The sequence below is a fragment of the Carcharodon carcharias genome, chromosome 11, assembly GCF_017639515.1.
Source record: "Carcharodon carcharias isolate sCarCar2 chromosome 11, sCarCar2.pri, whole genome shotgun sequence".
Taxonomy (NCBI): Eukaryota; Metazoa; Chordata; class Chondrichthyes; order Lamniformes; family Lamnidae; genus Carcharodon; species Carcharodon carcharias.
Window position 1 is genome coordinate 43,476,290 of NC_054477.1, and position 20,374 is coordinate 43,496,663.

General features: G+C 41.8%; 1 protein-coding gene across 4 annotated transcripts in view; it reads right to left on the reverse strand.

Moving 5' to 3' along the window:
- Positions 1-13,900, reverse strand: part of brca2 (BRCA2 DNA repair associated) — a 143,708-nt gene extending 129,808 nt beyond the window's left edge. For 2 of the 4 annotated variants that reach the window (XM_041199193.1, XM_041199191.1), the window contains exons 1-5: positions 13,818-13,853; positions 11,605-11,697; positions 6,108-6,250; positions 5,674-5,916; positions 4,158-4,260 (exon numbers count right to left, since the gene is read on the reverse strand). In XM_041199193.1, coding sequence (XP_041055127.1) covers positions 4,158-4,260; positions 5,674-5,916; positions 6,108-6,165 — 404 coding nt within the window. In that variant the 5' untranslated portion in view covers positions 6,166-6,250; positions 11,605-11,697; positions 13,818-13,853. Of the gene's footprint in view, positions 1-4,157; positions 4,261-5,673; positions 5,917-6,107; positions 6,251-11,604; positions 11,698-13,817 lie in introns of those variants that run through there. The other 2 variants (XM_041199192.1, XM_041199194.1) reach the window with 2 other exon arrangements.
- Between the last annotated feature and the right edge of the window lie 6,474 nt (positions 13,901-20,374).

A 20,374-nucleotide genomic window follows, 5' to 3' on the forward strand; every position in this document is an offset into this window, starting at 1 on the left:
CCGCTTCTCTCTCGGCATTTTTTTTAAAAAATTCATTCATGGGATTATGGGCATCGCTGGCTAGGCCAGCATTTATTGCCCAACCCCAACTGCCTTGAGAAGGCGGTGGTGAGCTGTCTTCTTGGACTGCTGCAGTCAACATGGTGTAGGCACACCCACAGTGCCATTAGGGAGGAAGTTCCAGGATTTTGACCCAGCAACAGTGAAGGAATGGCGATATATTTCCAAGTTAGGATGGTGTGTGGCTTGGAGGGGAACTCCCGAGTGATGGCGTTCCCATGCATCCACTGTCCTTGGCCTTCTAAATTGTAGCAGTCATGGGTGTGAAAGATTCTGTCTAAAGAGCCCTTGGTGAGTTTCTGCAATGCATCTTGTAGATGGTACACACTGCTGCCAGTGTGCATCGGTGGTGCTGGGGGGGGCGGGGGAATGAATGTTTGTGGGTGGGGAGCCAATCAAGTGGGCTGCTTTGTTCTGGATGGTGTCAAGCTTCTTGAGTGTTGTTGGAACTGCACACATTCCAGGCAAGTGGAGAGTATTCCATCACACTCCTGACTTGTACCTTGTAGATGGTGGACAGCCTTTGGGGGTCAGGATGTGAGTTACTCGCCACAGAATTTGTAGCCTCTGACCTGCTCTTGTTGCCACATATTTATATGGCTAGTCCAGTTCAGTTTCTGGTCAATGGTAACCCCCAGGATATTGATAGTGGGGAATTCAGCAATGGTAATGCCATTGAGTGTCATGGGGCGATGGTTAGATTGTTACTTGCCACTTGTCAGCCCAAGCCTGGATCCTTCTTAAACCTCTTACCAAACTTTAGGTCTCCTGTCCTATTAATTCCTTACCTGCTCAGTCAAATTTTGTTTGATAATGCTCCTGAGTTGTGTCTTGGGATGTTTAACAATGTTAAGACACAATATAAATACAAGTTGCTGTTTTTGAAGAAAGTAACAAATAAATGTGCAAATATGAGTTTAAAAATAAATGGTTCAGGTTCTGACTGATTTCTCCTAACTTGCCTATTCTGATGAGGTCACTGAATATCTTCCAGCACTGAACAGGGGCAATGGGTTACTGGAGGGGCCACTCACAGTCAAAGTTGCCTCCTTTCATTGGACCTGTACTATATGCATTGTGGACTTCCTTCCCTCAGTCCAAAAGGGTTTGTTCCTCCTTGGTTGCATTTCAGCTGGTAAATCAACAAATATTTATATAGCGACTTTAATGTAAAAAAAAATTGCAAGGTGTTTCACAGGAGCATTATAAACAAAGTATGACACTGAGCCACTTGCAAGATATTAAGTCAGAGGAGGTAGGTTTTAAAGGGTTTCTTGAAGGCTGAAAGTAAGGTAGAGAGGAGGAGAGAGGTACAGGAGGGCATTCAAGAGCTTGCGGCCTAGGTAAATGAAGGTACTACCAGCAATGGTGAGCAATTAAAATTGCGGATGCACAAGAGGCCAGAATTATAGGAATAAAGATACCTCAGGAGCTATGTGGGGTTGAAGGACATTACAGAACTAGGGAGTGACGAGGCCATGGAGGGATCTGAAATGATGATGAACATTTAAAAATCAGGAGTCAATGTAGGTAAGTGATCACAGAAATTATAGGGAAACAGCACTTGCTCCGAGTTGAGACACGCACAGCATAGTTTTGCTAATTTCAAGTTTACGGATGGTAGAATGTGGGAGACCTGCCAGGAGTGCATTTGAATAGTCGAGACTAGAGGTAACATAGACATGAATGAGGGTTTCAGCAGCAGATTAGCTGAGATGTGGGGTAGTCAGGCAATGTTATAGAGGTGGGAATAGGTGGTTTTAGCGATGGTACGAACATGAATGTGACACCAAAAGAATGCAAACAAACTGAACTAATCTCAGACTGTCGCCAGAGAGAGGGATGGAGTTGGTAGCTAGGGAAAGAATTTGGAGAATGGACTGAAAACAATTACTTCAGTCTTCCTAATACTTAATTAGAAGAAACTGTTGCTTATCCGGTACTGAATATTAGATAAGAAGTTTGATAATTTAACAACAGTGGAGGAGTCGAGAGAGTTGATGGTGAGTTAGAATTGGGTGTCATCAGCATATATCCGAAAACTGAAATAAAAACAGAAAATGCTAGGAAAAAAAATCAGCATGTCTGGCTGTTTCCCTCTCCACAGATGCTGAGTTAATGTTTTGAGTCTGTATGACTGAGCTGAAGAGAAGTAGAAACGTGATAGAATTTCTACTGTTGGTGGTTTTGGCCGGTGGGGGGGTGTGTGCAGGTAAAAGAGGACAAAATGTGGCAATAGGTGGGAGCTAAGGAGAGATTGACAAAGATGTCATGGACACAAGACAAAAGGGGTATTAATGGTAGTGGTGAAGGTTAAAGAAGACGCTGATAGTGGCATAAAGGTTAAAAAGCAGGATATGTTAATAGCAGAACAAGGTCAGCACTCTGTAAAAGAAAAACATAGAATAAGTGATAGATAGCTCTTTTGAGGGGGATTGGCTGGGGAAAAGGGGATTAAAAAGAGGGATAAATGAATTTTAAAAAATTTTAAATTTAGAAAGGGATTAAAAAAGGGGTGAAGATAGGAGAAAGTTCATGGTCTGAAGTTGTTGAACTTCAATCCGGAAAGCTGTAAAGCGCCTAACTGGACGATGAGGTGCTGTTCCTCCAGTTTGCGTTAGGCTTCACTGTAGCATTGAAGCAGGTCAAGGACGGACATGTGGACACAAAAGCAGGATGGTGTGGTGAAATGGCAAGCAACAGGATAGAGAGGAGAAATCATCCTCCGCCATTTCTGCCAACTCCAGCATGATGCCACTACCAAATACATCTTCCCGTTAGCATGCCATAGGCACCGTTACCTCTGGGATACCCTGGTCCACTCCTCAACCCCCCCAATACCTCATCCTGTTCCCACAGCACCTTGCTATGCAATTGCAGAAGGTGCAATACCTGCCCCTTTACCTCCTCATTGTCCAATGGACCAAGCACTCCTCTCATGTGAAGCAGTGCTTCATTTGCACTTTCTTCAATTTGGTTTAACTGCATTCGTTGCTACCAATGCAGTCTCCTCTACACTGGGGAGACCAAACGCAGACTGGGTGACCTTCGATCTGTCTGCAAGCATGACCCAGGCCTTCCTGTTGTTTGCCATTTCAACACACCATCCTGCTCTGATGCACATGTCTATCCATATGCTGCAATGTTTCAGTGAAGCCCAATGTAAACTGGAGGAACAGCACCTCATCTTCTGATTTGGCACTCCATAGTGTCCTGGACTTAATATTGAGTTCAACAACTTCAGACCATGAACTCTCTCCTTTATCTTCATCCCTTTTTTAATCCTGTTTTTAAAACTTATTTTTACATTTTATTTATTTATTTTTATTCATTTATCCATTGTTTTATCCTTTATCCCTTTTGCCATACTTTTTTCTCAACCACCACCTCCTCACCTCCCCCCCCCGCAACAAAAAGGGCCACCTGTCACTTCTCCTATGTTGTTCTTGCACAGTGTTGACCCTTGTTCTGCTATTAACATATTCTGCCTTCTTACTTCTATGCCACTATCAGCACCTTCTTTAGTCTTCACCACTATTCATTAACACTTACTTTGTCAATCTCTCTTTGGCCCCCACCTATTGCTGACCTTCTATCCTGCTTTACATGCTTCCCCCTCCCACTTAAACAGTATAAATTCCATCACATTTCTACTTCTCTTTAGCTCTGAAGAAGTCATATGGACTCGAAACGTTAACTCTGTTTCTCTCTCCACAGATGGCTGTCAGGCCTGCTGACTTTTTCCAGTGTTTTCTGTTTTTATTTCAAATTTCCAGCATGCACAGTATTTTGCTTTTATATCTGATAACTATTATGCCTTCGGATGATGTCGCCAAGGGGCAGCATGGAGGTGAGAAACAGATGAAAAATTCTTAGAGAGTATTAAAAGATTTAACAGCTGGATTTCCCACTCCTTCCCATCCTCAGAACCAACCTCCCAACAGATGGGTAGAATGGGACGAGGTGCTCCCGCCAACCATATTGATAGGTGGGTCACACCACCAGGTGGAATATGCTTCTGGCAATAACTGTTTCCAGGAAGAAAAGTTAGCCTAGAGTGCCCTGTACTAAAATGAGGGAGAGAGAATTGAACATACCTTTTCATTAAAGAAATATCAGAGGTTGGATTTGAGGTGCCGTTATCTGTTGTCTTGTATGGATGTATAATTCTTTGTGCCACAGCAGGATAACTACTGGTTCCTGTTAAACACAAATTCATATCAATTGTCTTGTTACATGGCAGTAAAATTATTTTATTCATAATCATATTAAAATTGAGATCAATGTTATTTCTAGCCTTGCCGTATGTTAGCATTAAGTTAACATTACAATTATACGATTGCTGTATATTGATGGACTAAACTTATTGATTATTCATTTTCCTTTCAAATTGCTCTACCTCCTCTGATCCCTTACATTAATTCAGGAATCTCTAAAGTTCTTCCCTATTTGCCCTCTCTGTTCCTTATCCACAAAATTACCTTAGTGGTTTGTTACCTTTGCTATCTAAATGGACACTAGGGTTTCTATTCTATGTTCATAAAATTATGGAGCGTCAAAACAAACTAAAACAAAATAAAAGTTAATTTCAAGTTAAATAACAACTGTAGGGCAAGTCGATATAGGTACAAGTTGCTGAAATACAAGCCCGGGACTGATGTAGAAAGCACTTTTTCGTGCAAAGAATGATTTTCTGCGTAGAGATGGGGAGGTTTAAACTCTGGAATCATTCAAAGACAGTTATATGGTGGGATGGGGCATGGAACAGACTTAAAAGTTTCTGTGGGAGTGTAAATTCCACAGATAGAATGGTGTCCCTCAGTTATCTTTCTGAGCTTCTTTCAGATTCCAAGTTCTTAGTGCTACCAACTTCCACATTTCCACAACTCTCTACAGGCAATTAAAATTTGGTGTCAACTCTCAAAAGATAATAGTTTCTCATGGGTTTAACCAAGGTACACCTCCCATCTTTGATGGCTTAATCTATAGCTCTTCATCTTAAGACCTTTTATGACTTTATGAAATTCCTTCTCCATTGCTTGACTTCCCTTCATGTCAAACACTCCTTTGCCTCTTCAATATCCCATAATTCTTTCCAAGTCCAAGTTTGCACAAGACTTGAGTATTGTTCCTCTTGATCTTTCATCTCTTGTTCCTTTGAAATTTCAAATATTCTACTTGGTCTTCCCCCTCAAATTTTCATGTGCAGAGAGTCTAACTTTCAACATTCTCCTGTGCTACCTCACTCGTCTAGAATTTTAAAGTGATGGAGCTCAGACTTTCTTTCAACCATGTAATCACTACATCTTGATTTACCTCAGCCTTTCATCTCTTTCAACCTTAATTATGTTGTGCATTATGGTGTTTAGCCCTTCAGCTTAAGTTTCTCAATAAATAAAAAAATGCCAACATCGCCTTAGTGTTGGGTCCAACTCTTTCGTGATACAGAATAATATGCTACAAAATAAGGTAGTTTGGCACCACAGCCTGATTTATGCTACACCAGAAAACACCACGTTTAATGTGCAAGTTTTGAAAGCCCCAAAATAATGAACCCTCAGGACATCAAGCATGATAAATATTTTGGATTTTTTCTGAGATTTGATGATTTACCTCTTTTCAAGCATGTTTGATCATTCCCTTTTTCTGGGGTGGATACTGAGGGGGTTATTGAAGTCAGACCACTGAAAACTGATGGAGTGCAATCTAGCTGGCTATACAAAGTCTGCTTCTGCCATGGTGTTTTGAAATAACTTGATGTAAAGCAACGGGCATCATCTCTAGGTTGTTTAAGCTGGTTAGAAGAAGCTGACAAACTAAGTTCTTCAAACCAATTTGGACATAATGGTCCCAAATCTGTAATGAGACACAAAACATTTTTAAAACAAGATATAAATGCAACCCTGATAATCACTGTAGTTAAGACAGAGAGACAACAACAATCTTGAGATATGCATGTCACAGATTTTACCTTTGTAATGCAGTTCTATAAAGCTGCAATATCACGAAACAATTTTAAGGTATCAGTAAAGTTGTATGTTCCCTACCTTCATGACAGAGGACAGTAAAATCAAACATGGCCCTCTCAGAGTTCTGTTCTGTCATCTGATTCAACAATGCAACCTCAACAGAATGTTACACCTAGCAGATCAGGTCATTAAAACTGGAACTCATTTTATTTCAGCTATTCCTGTGAAAACAGAAAATATTTAAATTTCCAGAATGATTTTCATGTTACAGAAGCAAAAAGAAACCTCCAAATAATGGAAAAGTAGTTTTGTAGGTACTTGCCAACACACCATAAAGATGGCCGGTAGCAAATTTACATAATTTTCTCTAGGTTACATTCAACAACAAATATTTTAACCAGAGTTAACCAATATCTATCACGCAGGGCAATTTTACTTGGCTGTCAAAAAAAATCATTGTATTGAATAAATCCATATGAACACAAACCAAAGATAGGCCAGAATGGAAAATGGACAGGCAAGGAAGACAGAGGATCACTGAGCCTCAGTCATGGTCACACAGGTCATCTAGTGACTGATCCAGGTGGCCTTAGTGCTTTGGGTTACATGAAAGCTGAATTGGAGGGTTAAATAAGGAGTTGTGGGAGAAGGAAGGGTATATTTGGGTTGAAAGACATCCAAGAATTTAAGAGAAAAGGGTAAATTAGAGATGACGGAGTCAGAAAAAAAGTTTTAAATGCAGCTTTTTCATGTGAAGGCTAGCTTTTAAAGGGTGGTGCCAAAATTAGCAAGAAGTAATACTCCCAAAAATGGAGCCAAGATGGGAAAGTTTAGTAGTGAGTAGTTGATGTGAGCAGGTTGAGGCAAAAGGCTGTGGATTTAAAAAAACGTGTGGGTGTTGCTGGGTTTTTTTTTGGGGTGGTGGGGGAGGGGACTTCCAGGTGGTGGTGTTCCCATCTATCTGCTGCCCTTGTCCTTCTTAATGGTAGCAGTTGTGGGTTTGGAAGGTGCTGCCTAAGGAACCTGGTGAGTTTCTGCAGTGCATCTCGTAGATGGTACACACTGCTACCAGTGTGCATCAGTAGTGGAGACAGTGAATGTTTCTGGGTGGGGTGCCAATCAATCAAGCAGGCTACTATGCCCTGATGTCAAGCTTTGAGTGTTGTTAGAGCTGCACTCATCCAGGCAAGTGGAGAATATTCCATCACGCACCTGACTTATGCCTTGTAGATGGTGGACAGGCTTTGGGGAGTCAGGTGGTAAGATACTCGCCACAGGATTCCTAGCCTCTGACCTGCTCTTGTAGTCAGTATTTATATGGCTAGTCTAGTTCAATTTCTGGGGGAGTCAATTATGGTAATGCCTTTGAATGTCATGGGGAGATGGTTAGATCCTCTCTTGTTGGAGATGGTCATTGCCTGGCACTTGTGGCAAGTAACATTCGCAACACACTTGTCAGCCCAAGCTGGATATTGTCCAGGTCTTGCTACATTTGGACATGGACTGCTTCCGTATCTGAGTCGTGAATGGTGCCAAACTTGTACAATCAGCAGTGAACATCCCCACTTCTGACCATATGTCGGAAGGAAGGTCATTGATAAAGCAACTGATGGTTGGGCCGAGGATACTACCCTGAGGAACTCCTGCAGTGATGTCCTGGAACTGAGATGATTGACCTCCAACAACCACAGCCATCTTCCTTTGTGCTTGGTATGACTCCAACCAGTAGTGAGCTTCCACCTGCCAATTCCCATTGACTCCAATTTTGCTAGGGTTCCTTGATCCACACTTGGTCAAATCCTTCCCCTGATGTCAAGGGCAGTCACTCTCACCTCACCTCTGGAGTTCAGATCTTTTGTCCATGTTTGAACCAAGGCTGTAATGAGGTCAGAAACTGAATGGCCCTGGAAGAACCCAAACTGAGCGTCAGTGAGGTTATCGCTAAGCAAGTGCCACTTGATAGCGATGTTGATACCCCTTCCATCATTTCCCTGATGAGTAGACTGATGGGGTGGTAATCGGCTGGATTGAATTTGTCCTGCTTTGTGTATAGGACATAGCTGAGCAATTTCCCACATTGCCAGGTAGATGCTAGTGTTGTAGTTATACTGGGAGCAGCTTGGCTAGGGGCATGGCAAGTTCTGGAGCACAAGTTTTCAATACCATTGCCAGAATACTGTCGGGACCCATAGCCTTTGCAGTATCCAGTGCCTTCAGCCATTTCTTGATATCATGAGGAGTGAACTGAATTGGCTGAAGACTGGCATGTGATCCTGGGGACCTCTGGAGAAGGCCAAGATGGATCATCCACTCAGCACTTCTGGCTGAAGATTGTTGCGAATGCTTTAGCCTTATCTTTTGCACTGAAGTGCTGGATTCCTTCATCATTGAGGATGGGGATATTTCCCCCAGTGAATTGTTTAATTGTCCCAATCGTTCACAACTGCATGTGGCAGGGATGCAAAGCTTAGGTCTGATCTGTGTTAGGACCCCAGCCGAGGTTACCACTGGACAAGCCTGATCCCAGGGTGGTACCCAGCTTCTAGATCCTAACTTTTATTTGTCTGTTTAGAAACATGGAGAGGGGCTACTGAACAGAGTCACATAAGTTACATTCATTAAACAAGACGAACCGTATTACAATACTCCTTCATCCACAACTATACCTTTACAAATATAAACTGATTTGTAAGGTTAACACAAGGTAAAAAAAGATATCTTTTTCTCTAAATGCCCACAACAAGCACCCTGTGGTCAGACACACCACACTCTGAAACCAAGAGACAGGTGTTATCTCAACCAGATGCTATGGATCTCTCCCCAACTCCCCCAGGTGCTTGTCTCACCAAACTCCACCTTGCACATGTGGGGTTTCCAATCTCCAAGACCTTGCCTTGGAATCTTCTCTCAAACTGATGCTTTCTCTCAGACGCCTTCCTCAAGGGTTTACCTCCAGTGTTTAGAACTCTCCTCAGGTGTTCCTCTTCCCTGGGTCATCAGGCGCAATCAAGCCATCTTCCAAACATTCACTCTCTGACTCAGCTGCCTCTTTGGACCTTCTTGCCTCTTGCAAGCTGTTCTCACTTTAAATTTGCTTTTGTCTCTTTAAATCTGAAGCTTGGAGCCTTTCTCTCTGCCCCTCACTCTTAACTTCATTAAGAGGGCCTTTTCCAGGTCCCTATCCTTCCTTAGACTAGGTCTTCCTGGGACTTTCCCCTGTTTCTGTCTATCCTTTGGCCTTGGGATCTTTTGGCTCTTTTGGGAAATCTGCAGCTCCCTCTCCCAGTGTCCAGTCTCTTTGGGGTCTTGACTTCAAAGTGAACTTAAACACTGCTGTTTCTTTAGTTTTCCTGTGTATCTGTGGGAGGGACCTGCCTCTCTGGACCCATTGCTAGGCAACAGCCCAATTCTTCCACCCATGTTTGCATAACTTCTTCCAAGTTGTGAACTCATTACACATGCAGGCATCTTTTAAAAGTTAAACTAAAACTCAAATTGACCTTTAACATACAAGAATACAAATCAAACTGAAACATTAAAGCCAAGATTCATTCCTAATACCTACAAATAACAATATAAAACTTACTTAAACTGTCTATTTCCTAACATCTGTTGGTTGTGGAATCGCTTAGCTCTGTCTATCACTTGCTGCTTATGCTGTGTGGCACACAAGTGGTCCTGTGTTGCAGCTTCACCAGGTTGACACCTCATTTCTAGGTATGTCTGGTGCTGCGCCCTGAATGCCCTCCTGCATTCTTCATTGAATGAGTGTTGATCACCTGGCTTGGTGGTAATGGTAGAGTGGGGGATATGCCAGGCGATGAGATTACAGATAGTGGTTGAGTATAACTCTGCTGCTGTTGATGACCCACAGTGCTTCATGGATACCCAGTCTTGAGTTGCTAGATCTGTTCGAAATCTGTCCCATTTAGCATGGTGGTAGTGCCACTCAACACGATGGAGGGTACCCTCAATTTGAAGGCGGGACTTCGTCTCCACAAGGGCTCATGCGGTGATCACTCCTACTGATACTGTCATGGACAGGTGCATCTGCAGGCAGATGGGTTGGTGAGGATGAGTCAAGTATGTTTTTCCCTCTTGTTGGTTCCCTCACCACCTGCCCAGTCCAGCAGCTATGTCCTTTAGGACTTGGTCAACTTGGTCTGTGGTGGTGTTTCCGAGCCGCTCTTGGTGATGGACATTGAAGTCCTCTACCCAGAGTATATTCTGCAACCTTGTCACCCTGAGTGTTTAAAATGAGGGAGTGCTGATTCATCAGCTGATTGGGGGGGGTGGGGGGGGGAGAGAAGAGAGAGAAAGAGAGAGAGAGAGAATGAGGGGGATGCGGGCAGTAGGTGGTAAACAGCAGTAGGTTTCCTTGCCCATGTTTGGCTTAATGCCATGAGACTTCATAGGACGCAGACTTGATGTTGAGGCCTCCCAGGGCAACTCCCTCCCCACTGTACTGCCAGCTCTTTGGAATTCTCTGCCTCAGAAGGTGGTGGAGGCAAGGTCTTTGATTATTTTTAAAGGCAGAGGTAGACAGATTCACGTTAGGCAAGGGAATCAAAGATTATCGGGGTTAGATGGGAATGTGGAAATCGAAACACAAGATGATCAGCTATGATCTTATTGAAAGACAGAGCAGGCTCAAAGGGCTGAATAATCTAATCCTGTTCCTATTTCTTATGTTCTTAGGTCTTATGTTCTCTGCTGGGTCTGTTATGCCAGTGGGACAGGACATAAGCCACGGATGGTGGTGTCTGGGAGATGATCAGTAAGCTATGACTCCGTGAGTATGACTATGTTAGACTGGTACTTGACTAGTCTTTGGGGCAGCTCTCCCAATTTTGGCACAAGCCCCAGATGTTACTAAGGGCGACTTTGCAGGGTCGACAGGGCTGGGTTTACCGTTGGCGTTTCCGGTGCCTCGGTCGATGCTGGTGATCCGTCCGATTTCATTCTTTTATTGACTTTTTAAGCAGTTTGATACAACTGAAGGCCATTTTAGAGGGCACTTGAGTCAACCATGTTGCTGTTCGTGTGGAGTCAGTCACATGTAGGTCAGGCCAGGTGAGGGTGGCAGGTTTCCTTCCCTAAAGGATATTAGTGAACCAGATGGGTTTTTACGACAATCGGCAACGATTTTCCTGGTCATCTTTTAATTCCTGATTTTTATTGAATTCAAATTCGAACCTGAGCCCCAAAAGCATTACTTGGGTCTCTGGATTACAGTCTAGTGGCAATATCACTACATCCCCATGATTTCATCAGAGATGAGTTTGGCATAGGCTGCTGGGGTAGACAGTGGGAAAACAACAGTTTCTACTGACCTGAATTAGGAACTAGCTAGGAATAGGAGGCAGAAAGTTCTTGCATGATTACTTATCAGAGAAGATGGCCTATCTGTTTCTGGAACAAGAGGCTTAGGGGGAAGAATGGGAAAATCAAAGCAGAGGCATGTGAGTTCAAGATAAAGAATTGTTCAGTCTATGCAAAGACAGAGGGAAGACATTGTAGTAAATCTGACAAACACCATAGCTACAAGAGCTGTTTTTTGTGGTAAGTGACTCACCTCTCAATTCCCCAAAATCTTTCCACCACCAAGGCGGCACAAATCAGGACTGTGATGGAATTTTCTCCACTTACTTGGATAAGTACGTACCATCTACAAGATGCAAATCACCGTCTTACCGAGGCTTTGACAGCACCTCCCAAACCCACAACCCATGCCACATAGGACAAGGGCAGAAGGTGAAGAGGAACACTACCACTTCCAAATTCCCCACTAAATTATACACCACTCTGATTTGGGAATATATATCCATTCTTTCATCATCTTTGAGTAAAAATCCTTGGACTCTTTACCGAACAGGAACACGAAAGCACCTTTACCAAACAAACTGCAGTGATTTGAGGTAGCTCACTGTCACCTTTTCAACAGCAGTGAAGGATGGACAATAAGTATCAGGCTTCCCAGTAAATCCCATGAATGAATAATCAAAAAAAATATCATTTTGAAAGAAAGGTAGGAAGGATGAAAGAGAGCAGTCTTAACTTGAACTTGAAGGGACTGAATGTATGGTTGTTAAATTTGCTGATGACACAAAGACAAATAGGAAAGTAAACTGAAGACTTAAGTCTGCAAAGGGACATAGACAGGTTAAGTTAGTGGGCAAAAAATCTGGCACATGGAGTACAATAATGTGGTAGGAAGAATAGAAAAGCAGCATCTTATTTAAATAGAGAGAGATTACAGAAGTCTGAGGTACAAAGGGATCTGGGTGTCCTGGTACATGAATCAGGAAGTTAGTAGGCAAGTACAGCAAGTGATTAGGAAAGCAAATGGAATGTTATTGTTTATTGCAAGGGGAATGGAATACAAAGTTAAATCAAAACGTGTTTATGGGCCTTCCCTGGCAAGATAATAGCAAGGTTGCAAGCACATATAACACAGCACATCAGAAAAGGATCAGGAGGTTACATGACACAGAAAAAGGCCATTTGGTCCAACTGGTCTATGTCAGAACCAACTGCCCAGCTAAGTGTCCTCCTACTCTTCTTTCTCTGACCCTATCAGCATACCCTTCTATTCCTTTCCCTTCTTGAGCTTATCTAACTTCCCCTTAGATGCATCAATGGAGTGACCCAGGAGAAAGAGAATAGGATAAAATAGGTCAGGGCTTTCCATTTAGGTACTCATCAGCAGGTGACTGGAAACACTAGCTATAGCATAGATACAGAATCCCACACCCAGAGCAGAATATACATGCAAACAAGTCAACAAGATCAGCTGCAAGTTATAGTAAGCCGAATTTCACAGCACCATTAGTTAATTTCTATGTACTTTCTTTATTCAAAGTTGCTCTGGCTAGCAAGCAATTTTAGTGGTGGCCTCTATATGGACATCAGGATTGGTGTGAACCGGTTTTAAGAATCCTTAGTGAGAAACACAGCCTGAACCATTTAGAATATTTACTTCATTGCCAAATCAAGTAAAGGTGAAAGAGACAGAAAGAAAGATGTGATCAAGAGGAAAATATAAACAAGACAAGATTTACTTCTAAAAATCTCTAACAATTAAAACCTGAAGGAATTAAGACTCCATAATTGTAAAAGTTATTTCCAGCGCCAGCCAGGTTGTTTGGTAATAACACAAGGTTGTCACATTACCAAAAAATTTATAGACAAGTCCATCTTCATCTGGTAAATTTAAAGGGCATCTATCATGCATGTTTCAATTATAGGTCTCTGAGATACTGTTATAGCACAACTTCTTGAGGAGCAGACCAATGTGCTCTGGCCAGTCTCCCATCTTCCTCCCACCCTCTTCAGAAATTTAACGGCAACTGTGCTGCCCACATCCTAACTCACACCAAGTCCTGTTTGCCAGTCATCCTGGTGCGCACTGAACCTACACTGACTCCCAGTTAAGCAATATCTCAGACCTGTACCTCTGCACTGTAATCCCCTTAGATTTCTAACCTCTGGCACAGCAGAGATTTTAACCAACAACATCGGCGGTCGTGCTTTCAAATGCCTGGGCCCTAGGCGCTGCGATTCCTTCTCTCCACCTCACATTATTGCTTTACGGGGTTGGCCGACTGTGAAGGGTCTTGGGGGACACTTCAACATCGGGGAAGGGGGTGGGCATTAACACTACAGGAAAAAAACAGGCCGAGAAATGTGCCGCTTGCTGGGAGAGTCCGCCTTACAGATTTTTACCCACTTAAAACATAGACAACGAATTAATTCCATCGCTAAACCGCGATAAAACTATTCCCATACCACATATTAAAAGTTGGAATTGCAGCTTTCCAGAACATTCGCCACCGTCACCAGCAACTCCGGCTGCTTCGCGCGCTCACACATCTCCTAAGGCTATTGGCTAATCAAACCCCCCCCCAAACTCCCGGCCAATCGGAGCAGACACTTACTCAGTTTGAGCCAATCCAATGACGGGGCGGTACTGTGACGTAAGCAGTAACCCGGTCATTCTAAAGTTTCTGCAGGAAAGAATCAACAGAAAGTTGCTGCACAAGCTTAGGGACATTAAATATAAGGTGGCAATTGTGGGGACAAAGTCCGAAAGGGGTGATTTTCATAGCGTTTTTGCTTCAGACTTATGCCCGAAAGAAAGCGGATCCATTATCCACACACATCTGAGATAGACCACCCGTCCCTTTCCAAACCTGCCCTGCAATGAAATGGAAATAAATAAGAAACAAAAACGGAAACGTTTGCAACACTCAGGGGAGAAGGAAGGGTTTATACCCAAAACATGGGCTTTCTTCCTTCCCATAATGCTGCCTGTCTTGCTGTTTGTTTCTGGCATTTTTTTTTGATTTCCACTGTCTGCAGTTTTATTTCATCATATAAGAACCTGACATCGGAGCAGGAATAGGCCATTCAGCCCGTCGAATCTGCTCTGCCATTCAATATGATCATGGCTGATCATCCACTTCAATGTCTTTTTCCCACATCCCCATATCTCTTTACGTCATTGGTATTTAGAAATCTGTCAATCTTTAAGCATACTCAATGACTGAGCTTCCACAAACCTCTGGGGTGGGGAATTCCAAAGATTCAGAACCCTCTGAGTTAAAAAAAAATCTAATCTCGGTCCTAAGTGACTTCCCCTTTACTTTGAAAAAGTGTCCCCTGGTTCCAGACTCCCCAATCAGGGGAACCATCCCACCTGCATCCACCCTGTCTAAGTATTTTGTAGGTTTCAATGAGATCACCTCTCATTCTTCAAAACTCTAGAGAATACAGCCCAGTTTCCACAATCTCTCTTCATAGTCCCGCCATCCCGGGAACAAGTCTGGTGAACCTTCGTTGCACTCCCTCTATGGCAATAATATAATTTCCAAGGTAAGGGGACCAAAACTGCAGAGTGCTCCAAGTGCGGTCTAACCAAGGTTCTACAGAATTGAAGCAAGACTTTGCTACTTCTGTACTCAAATCCTCTTGTGATAAAGGCTAACACACAATTACCCTTCCTAATTGCCTGCTGCATCTGCATGTTAGCCTTCAGTGACTTACTTACAAGGACACCCAGTTCTCTTTGTACAACCACAATTTTTAACCTCTTTCCATTTAAGAAATACTCTGCACAATCTGTTCTTCGTACCAAAGTGGATACCTCACATTTTTCCACATCATATTCCATCTGCCTTGTTCTTGCCCACTCACTAAGTCTGTCAAATCCTCTTGAAGCTGCTTTGCATCTTCTTCACAACACACATTCCCACCTAGCTTTGTGTCATCCGCAAATGTGGAAATATTACATTCGGTCCTCACATCCAAATCATTGATCTATATTGTGAATAGCTGGGGCTCAAGTATGATCCTTGCAGTACCCCATGGTCATAGACTGCCAAAGCAAGAATGGCGCCATTTATTTCTACTCTGTTTTCTGTCTGTTAGCCAATCCTTAATCCATGCCAGTATATTACTTCCTATCCTATGTGCTTTAACTTTGCTAACCAACCTCCAGTGGGGGACTTTATCAAAAGCCTTCTGAAAATCCAAGTAAACTGCATCCACTGACTCTCCCTTATCAATTCTGTTAGTAACATCCTGAAAAAACTGCAAAAGGTTCATCAAACATCATTTCCCATTCATAAATCCATATTGACTATGATCAGTAAGATCATTATTTTCCAAGTGTCCATTTATCAATCCTTTATAGTAGATTCTAGCATTTTCTCTACTACTGATGCGCTTAAAAAGGGGTACTTTACTTTTCATCGAACAATAATTTGTCCCTCCGTCTCTGAGCTTTGGGAATCTCACTCTGTATCATATCTGAATGTGACAGTAAATGATATTTCACTCCATGAGTGTCCTGCCTGATGCAGATCCACGGCTCATTGTCTACTATGCATCATCCTTGGCAGTTTTCTTTGTTAGTGGTGGTTTACCATTGCCGTCCCCTCCAAGGGAGAATTCTAAAATCTTCTAGTCATTCATTAAGAAAACTAAAAAGGAAGAAGTCGGCATTTCAGATATCAAAATAGACAATAGACTTATATGTTATCCTAAAGGTAAAGCAGAAGCACTAAGTGATCAATTTTCCACTGTACTTACAAGAAGATTTAACACACACATCCAGTTTTGGTAGCGACCACTTACAAAAAATCATTATAAGTAAAGAGGGTGTTTAAAATTATTGCAAGAAATAAATCCAAATAAAACCCTGGGTCCAGATTAAAAACCTCCCTGGATTTTAAAATTAACAGCTGATGAAATGGCTGCAAGAATTCGGGTTTTGGGAGCCACAGATACCTAAATAGGCAGTCAACTCATCATAAGCAATTTTAAGATGGTTTATTAAGTTTATTAAGAAACAACAGTTTAGATATAATGTATTAACTAATTAGACAGAAGAAGTACAAAATCCTTAACAGTTGAGAGCGGTTTATCGATCCCAGAGGACAAATGGATGGTTCACAGAGTGTGTTGATCTCAGTAGTTTGTGATAACAGCATTCTGCTCTCTGGCTGAAGTGTTAAGAAACTCTTTCCATCATCTTCCTCCTCGTCCTCTGGTCCATCTTCCATCTGAAGAAGGCAGCTACCCAACGAGCACTGCCACCTCATCAGCACCTCAGCCCCCTACCACCAGTATAACACCAATATATATAACCTTTTTTTGGGGCTGGTAGCTTACCCAGCATCAATCACCTATTCAAACTATTCTGACCAATGGATATAGGACAGGTACTCAAAACATCAGCGTGGTTACCACCCCTTGTGTGTCACCCTGCTCGAAGACAGCTATTTAGTTTACATCTTGCTGGGTGTCATGTCATATCCTGGTCCTTTTTAAACAATTTCGTAGATAAGTGGGTACAAAAGACGCCATTCTATCAGCTTAGGAATGTCAATATGGCAGCTTGAACTAAGGTTGTTTCGAGGTGTCATAAAGAAATTAATGTCTATAATGTTATTGGAAATTATTTTTTAAAATAGAGTTTAGTTGCATCTGTGTCTATGGGTGTGTATGTGAGTGTCTTAATTGGATTACAGCCAGCTAGTCTGAGTGCTTTGATGTATAGAAAGAAGTAGGTTTGAAATGGTAATTAGATAAACATGGGGAAGTTTAGAAACATTGGTGTCAAGGGGGCAACTTACATTTTTAAATAAACCATTCAAAAGAATGGGTGAAATCTTGCACCTAGCTGGGAGATGCCAAGCAATGTGTTTATATTAATAATAAAATTAGTGTGATGAAAGTGTTATTGTTAGAAGGTGTGACGTTAAAAGTCTAGGGTACAATGGGAAATTTACATTCAAAAGAAAAGCTAGGTGTAAACAGAAAGGAGTTTGTGTGTGTAAGTCAGATGCATTTAAGATCTAACCAGCTTGTACACCTGCAAATGTGTGTGCAAGGAACCTCATTTTGAATTTGTAAAGTCAAATGTGCTTTGCCTGGGGTCTTTTTAAATATATGACTTTTACTGTTGCCTTGACAGGGGTGTAACTGAGTGTCAGATTAATTAGGGGATTTTTGTAGTTATTATAGTAGTAATTTCGAAGACATATGTATGTGCTTACAATTTTTCTTGTATTAATAAATGTTTAATTTAGTTTTATAAAAAACCTCTTGAGACTCAGTCTTCTTATTACTACTGAATTCAAAGCCTGCATCTTGAAACATACAAATTGCAAAAATGGATCATGACAGTTGTTTCAAGTTTCCCTCTGGAATTTGAACAACTCAGCCTTTACCATCAGCTGTGTCATAATAGAAGTCAAAGTGTTTAGGAATCCTCTTTCCAGAGAGAGAATCAATGCTGTTTTGAAAATCCTATAAAGGGTCTATATTATGCAGGAAATGCCTGTTTATTCGAGACCCCAATTTCTTACCAGTCCAATATTGACCAACCATTTTCAAGAGTCAATCAATACCAGCTACTGACCAGACCAGTGGAGACAAGCTGACATCTGAGACATATTTGAAAAATGGGATAAAATCAGCTAGAAAACTACAAATTGTTTTCTCTCATCAACGTCATTTGCAAATTGCTTGAACATATTGTTCATTCTCATGTCATGAAGGCACTTTGAAGTTTACAATGTCCTGGTAGATAGTCAGGATGGTTTTTGATTAAAAAGATCTACTGAAACACAGCTTTTACAGATTGTCGATGACCTAGCTTCAAGCTTCAAAAGAAATTAATTTATTCACATGGCAATACTGGATTTCTTAAAAGTCTTCAACAAAGTTCTTCTTGTTCAAACATACCTGGGGTTCATCATAAAACCAATCTTCAATGGAGATTCTATATCCATCAGACAACACCCAAAGCAAAAAGGTTCTCAGATTTCTGAGAAGAAATCTTCCGTATTGCAACAAAAATATCAGAGTTGTAACTTAACAAACATATGTTCATCCAATCCTGGAGTATGCAATAAAAACAAAAAGTGCTGGAAATGCTCAGCAGGTCTGGCAGCATCTGTGGAGAGAGAAACAGAATTAATGTTTTGAGTCCATATGACTCTTCTTCAGAGATAAAGAGCTTCTTCAGAGCTACTTCTCTTTATACTGAAGAAGAATCATATGGACTTGAATTGTTAACTCTGTTTCTCTCTCCACAGATGCTGCCAGACCTGCTGAGCATTTCCAACATTTTTTGTTTTTATTTCAGGTTTCCAGCATCCGCAGTATTTTGCTTTCATTCTGGAGAATGCAAGTTGTGTGAGGAATCCTTATATGGATAGAGATATAAATAAGATTGAAATGATCCAAAGATTGCATGATTGCTTGTGCTGCAGTATGGGAAATACACCAGTGTCACATCCGTCATCAAAGCATTGGAATGGGAACCACAAAGAAGGGAGAAAAGTAGATTGACTATGTTATATAAAATTTGGCATAGACTGGAGGGAATTGACAAAAACAAGTACCTAGTGCCCTCCAGCAATGATAAAACAAGATATAGCTATCCATAAACTACAAAGACCATTTATTTCCAAGATAGTGTATCAAGAATCTTTCTTCCCAAGGACACAGCCCCATCACTTGAAATCTTCAATACCCATCTTTAGATTATTTCCATAAGTAAGTGTTTCATTATCAGGGCTACCATATCAGCAGGTTATGTCTGGTTTAGCTAGCACTAACCATATAAATGTTGGCAGAATACGGATATTAGTCTGTGATGCTGACACAACCAAAGCAGAAAGAGAAGCAAAAGCAGGGGCAGGGCAAGGAGGCAGGTTCCAAATCTACCTCAGCTGGAACTATTGAACCACATGGTAGTCACAGGCCAACTGAGCTAACTGCACCCCACCCCAGTAAATGGTATGGAAAAGGTAAATCTGGAAAATAAATTCAAGCTAAGACTTAAGAGCATAAAAAGAGGGCAGAAATTCAAACTAATAATAGACAAATTCATCTGATTCCCATTGATTTGAATTTTGTTGATACCACACTCAGTCAAATGCTGCCTGATGTCAAGGGAAGCCACTCTCATCTCATCTCTGAGATTCATCTATTTTTTCCATGCTTGGACCAAGGCTGTAATGAGGCCTGGAGCTGAGTGGTCCTGGTGGAACCCAAACTGAGCATTAGGAAGCTGGTTGTTACTGAATAAGTGACACTTGAAAGCACTGTCAACAAAACCTTCTATAACCTTTTGATGATTGAGAATAGAATGATGAGGTGGTAATTGACCAGATTTGTCTAGCTTTTGAGGACAGGACATACCTGGGCAATTTTCCACATTGTCAGGTAGATGCCAGCGTCATAGCTGTACTGAAATAGCTGAGCACTATTCTTCAGTACTACAGCAGGGATGTTGTCAGGGCCCATAGTCTTTGCTATGCCAGTGCCTTTAGCTATTTCTTGATATCACATGGAGTGAATCAAATTGGCATCTATGATGCTGGGATCTCAGGATGAGGCTGAGATGGATCATCCACTTGGCATCTCTGGCTGAAGGTGATTGAAATGCTTCAGCCTTGTATTTTGCACTGAGATGCTGGGCTTCTCCATCATTGAGGATGGGGATATTTGTGGCGCTTCCTCCTCCAGTGCGTTGTTTAATTGTCCAGTCACTCACGACTGGATATACTAAGACTGCAGAGTTTTGATCTGATCTGTTGGTTGTGAGATCACTTAGCTCTGTCTATACCAGGCTGCTTCTGCTATTTAGCATGTACACAGATCTGTGTTGTATCTCTGAGGCACAAATCATTATATGCTATATTTATCCATCTCCTCAAAACAAAATTAAATTGAATTAAATAGGACACAATCTTACGATCCTGAGGGCACTTGATAGGGTGGATGTTGGCAGGATGTTCCTCTTGCTGCGGAGGCTAGAGCTAGGGGAT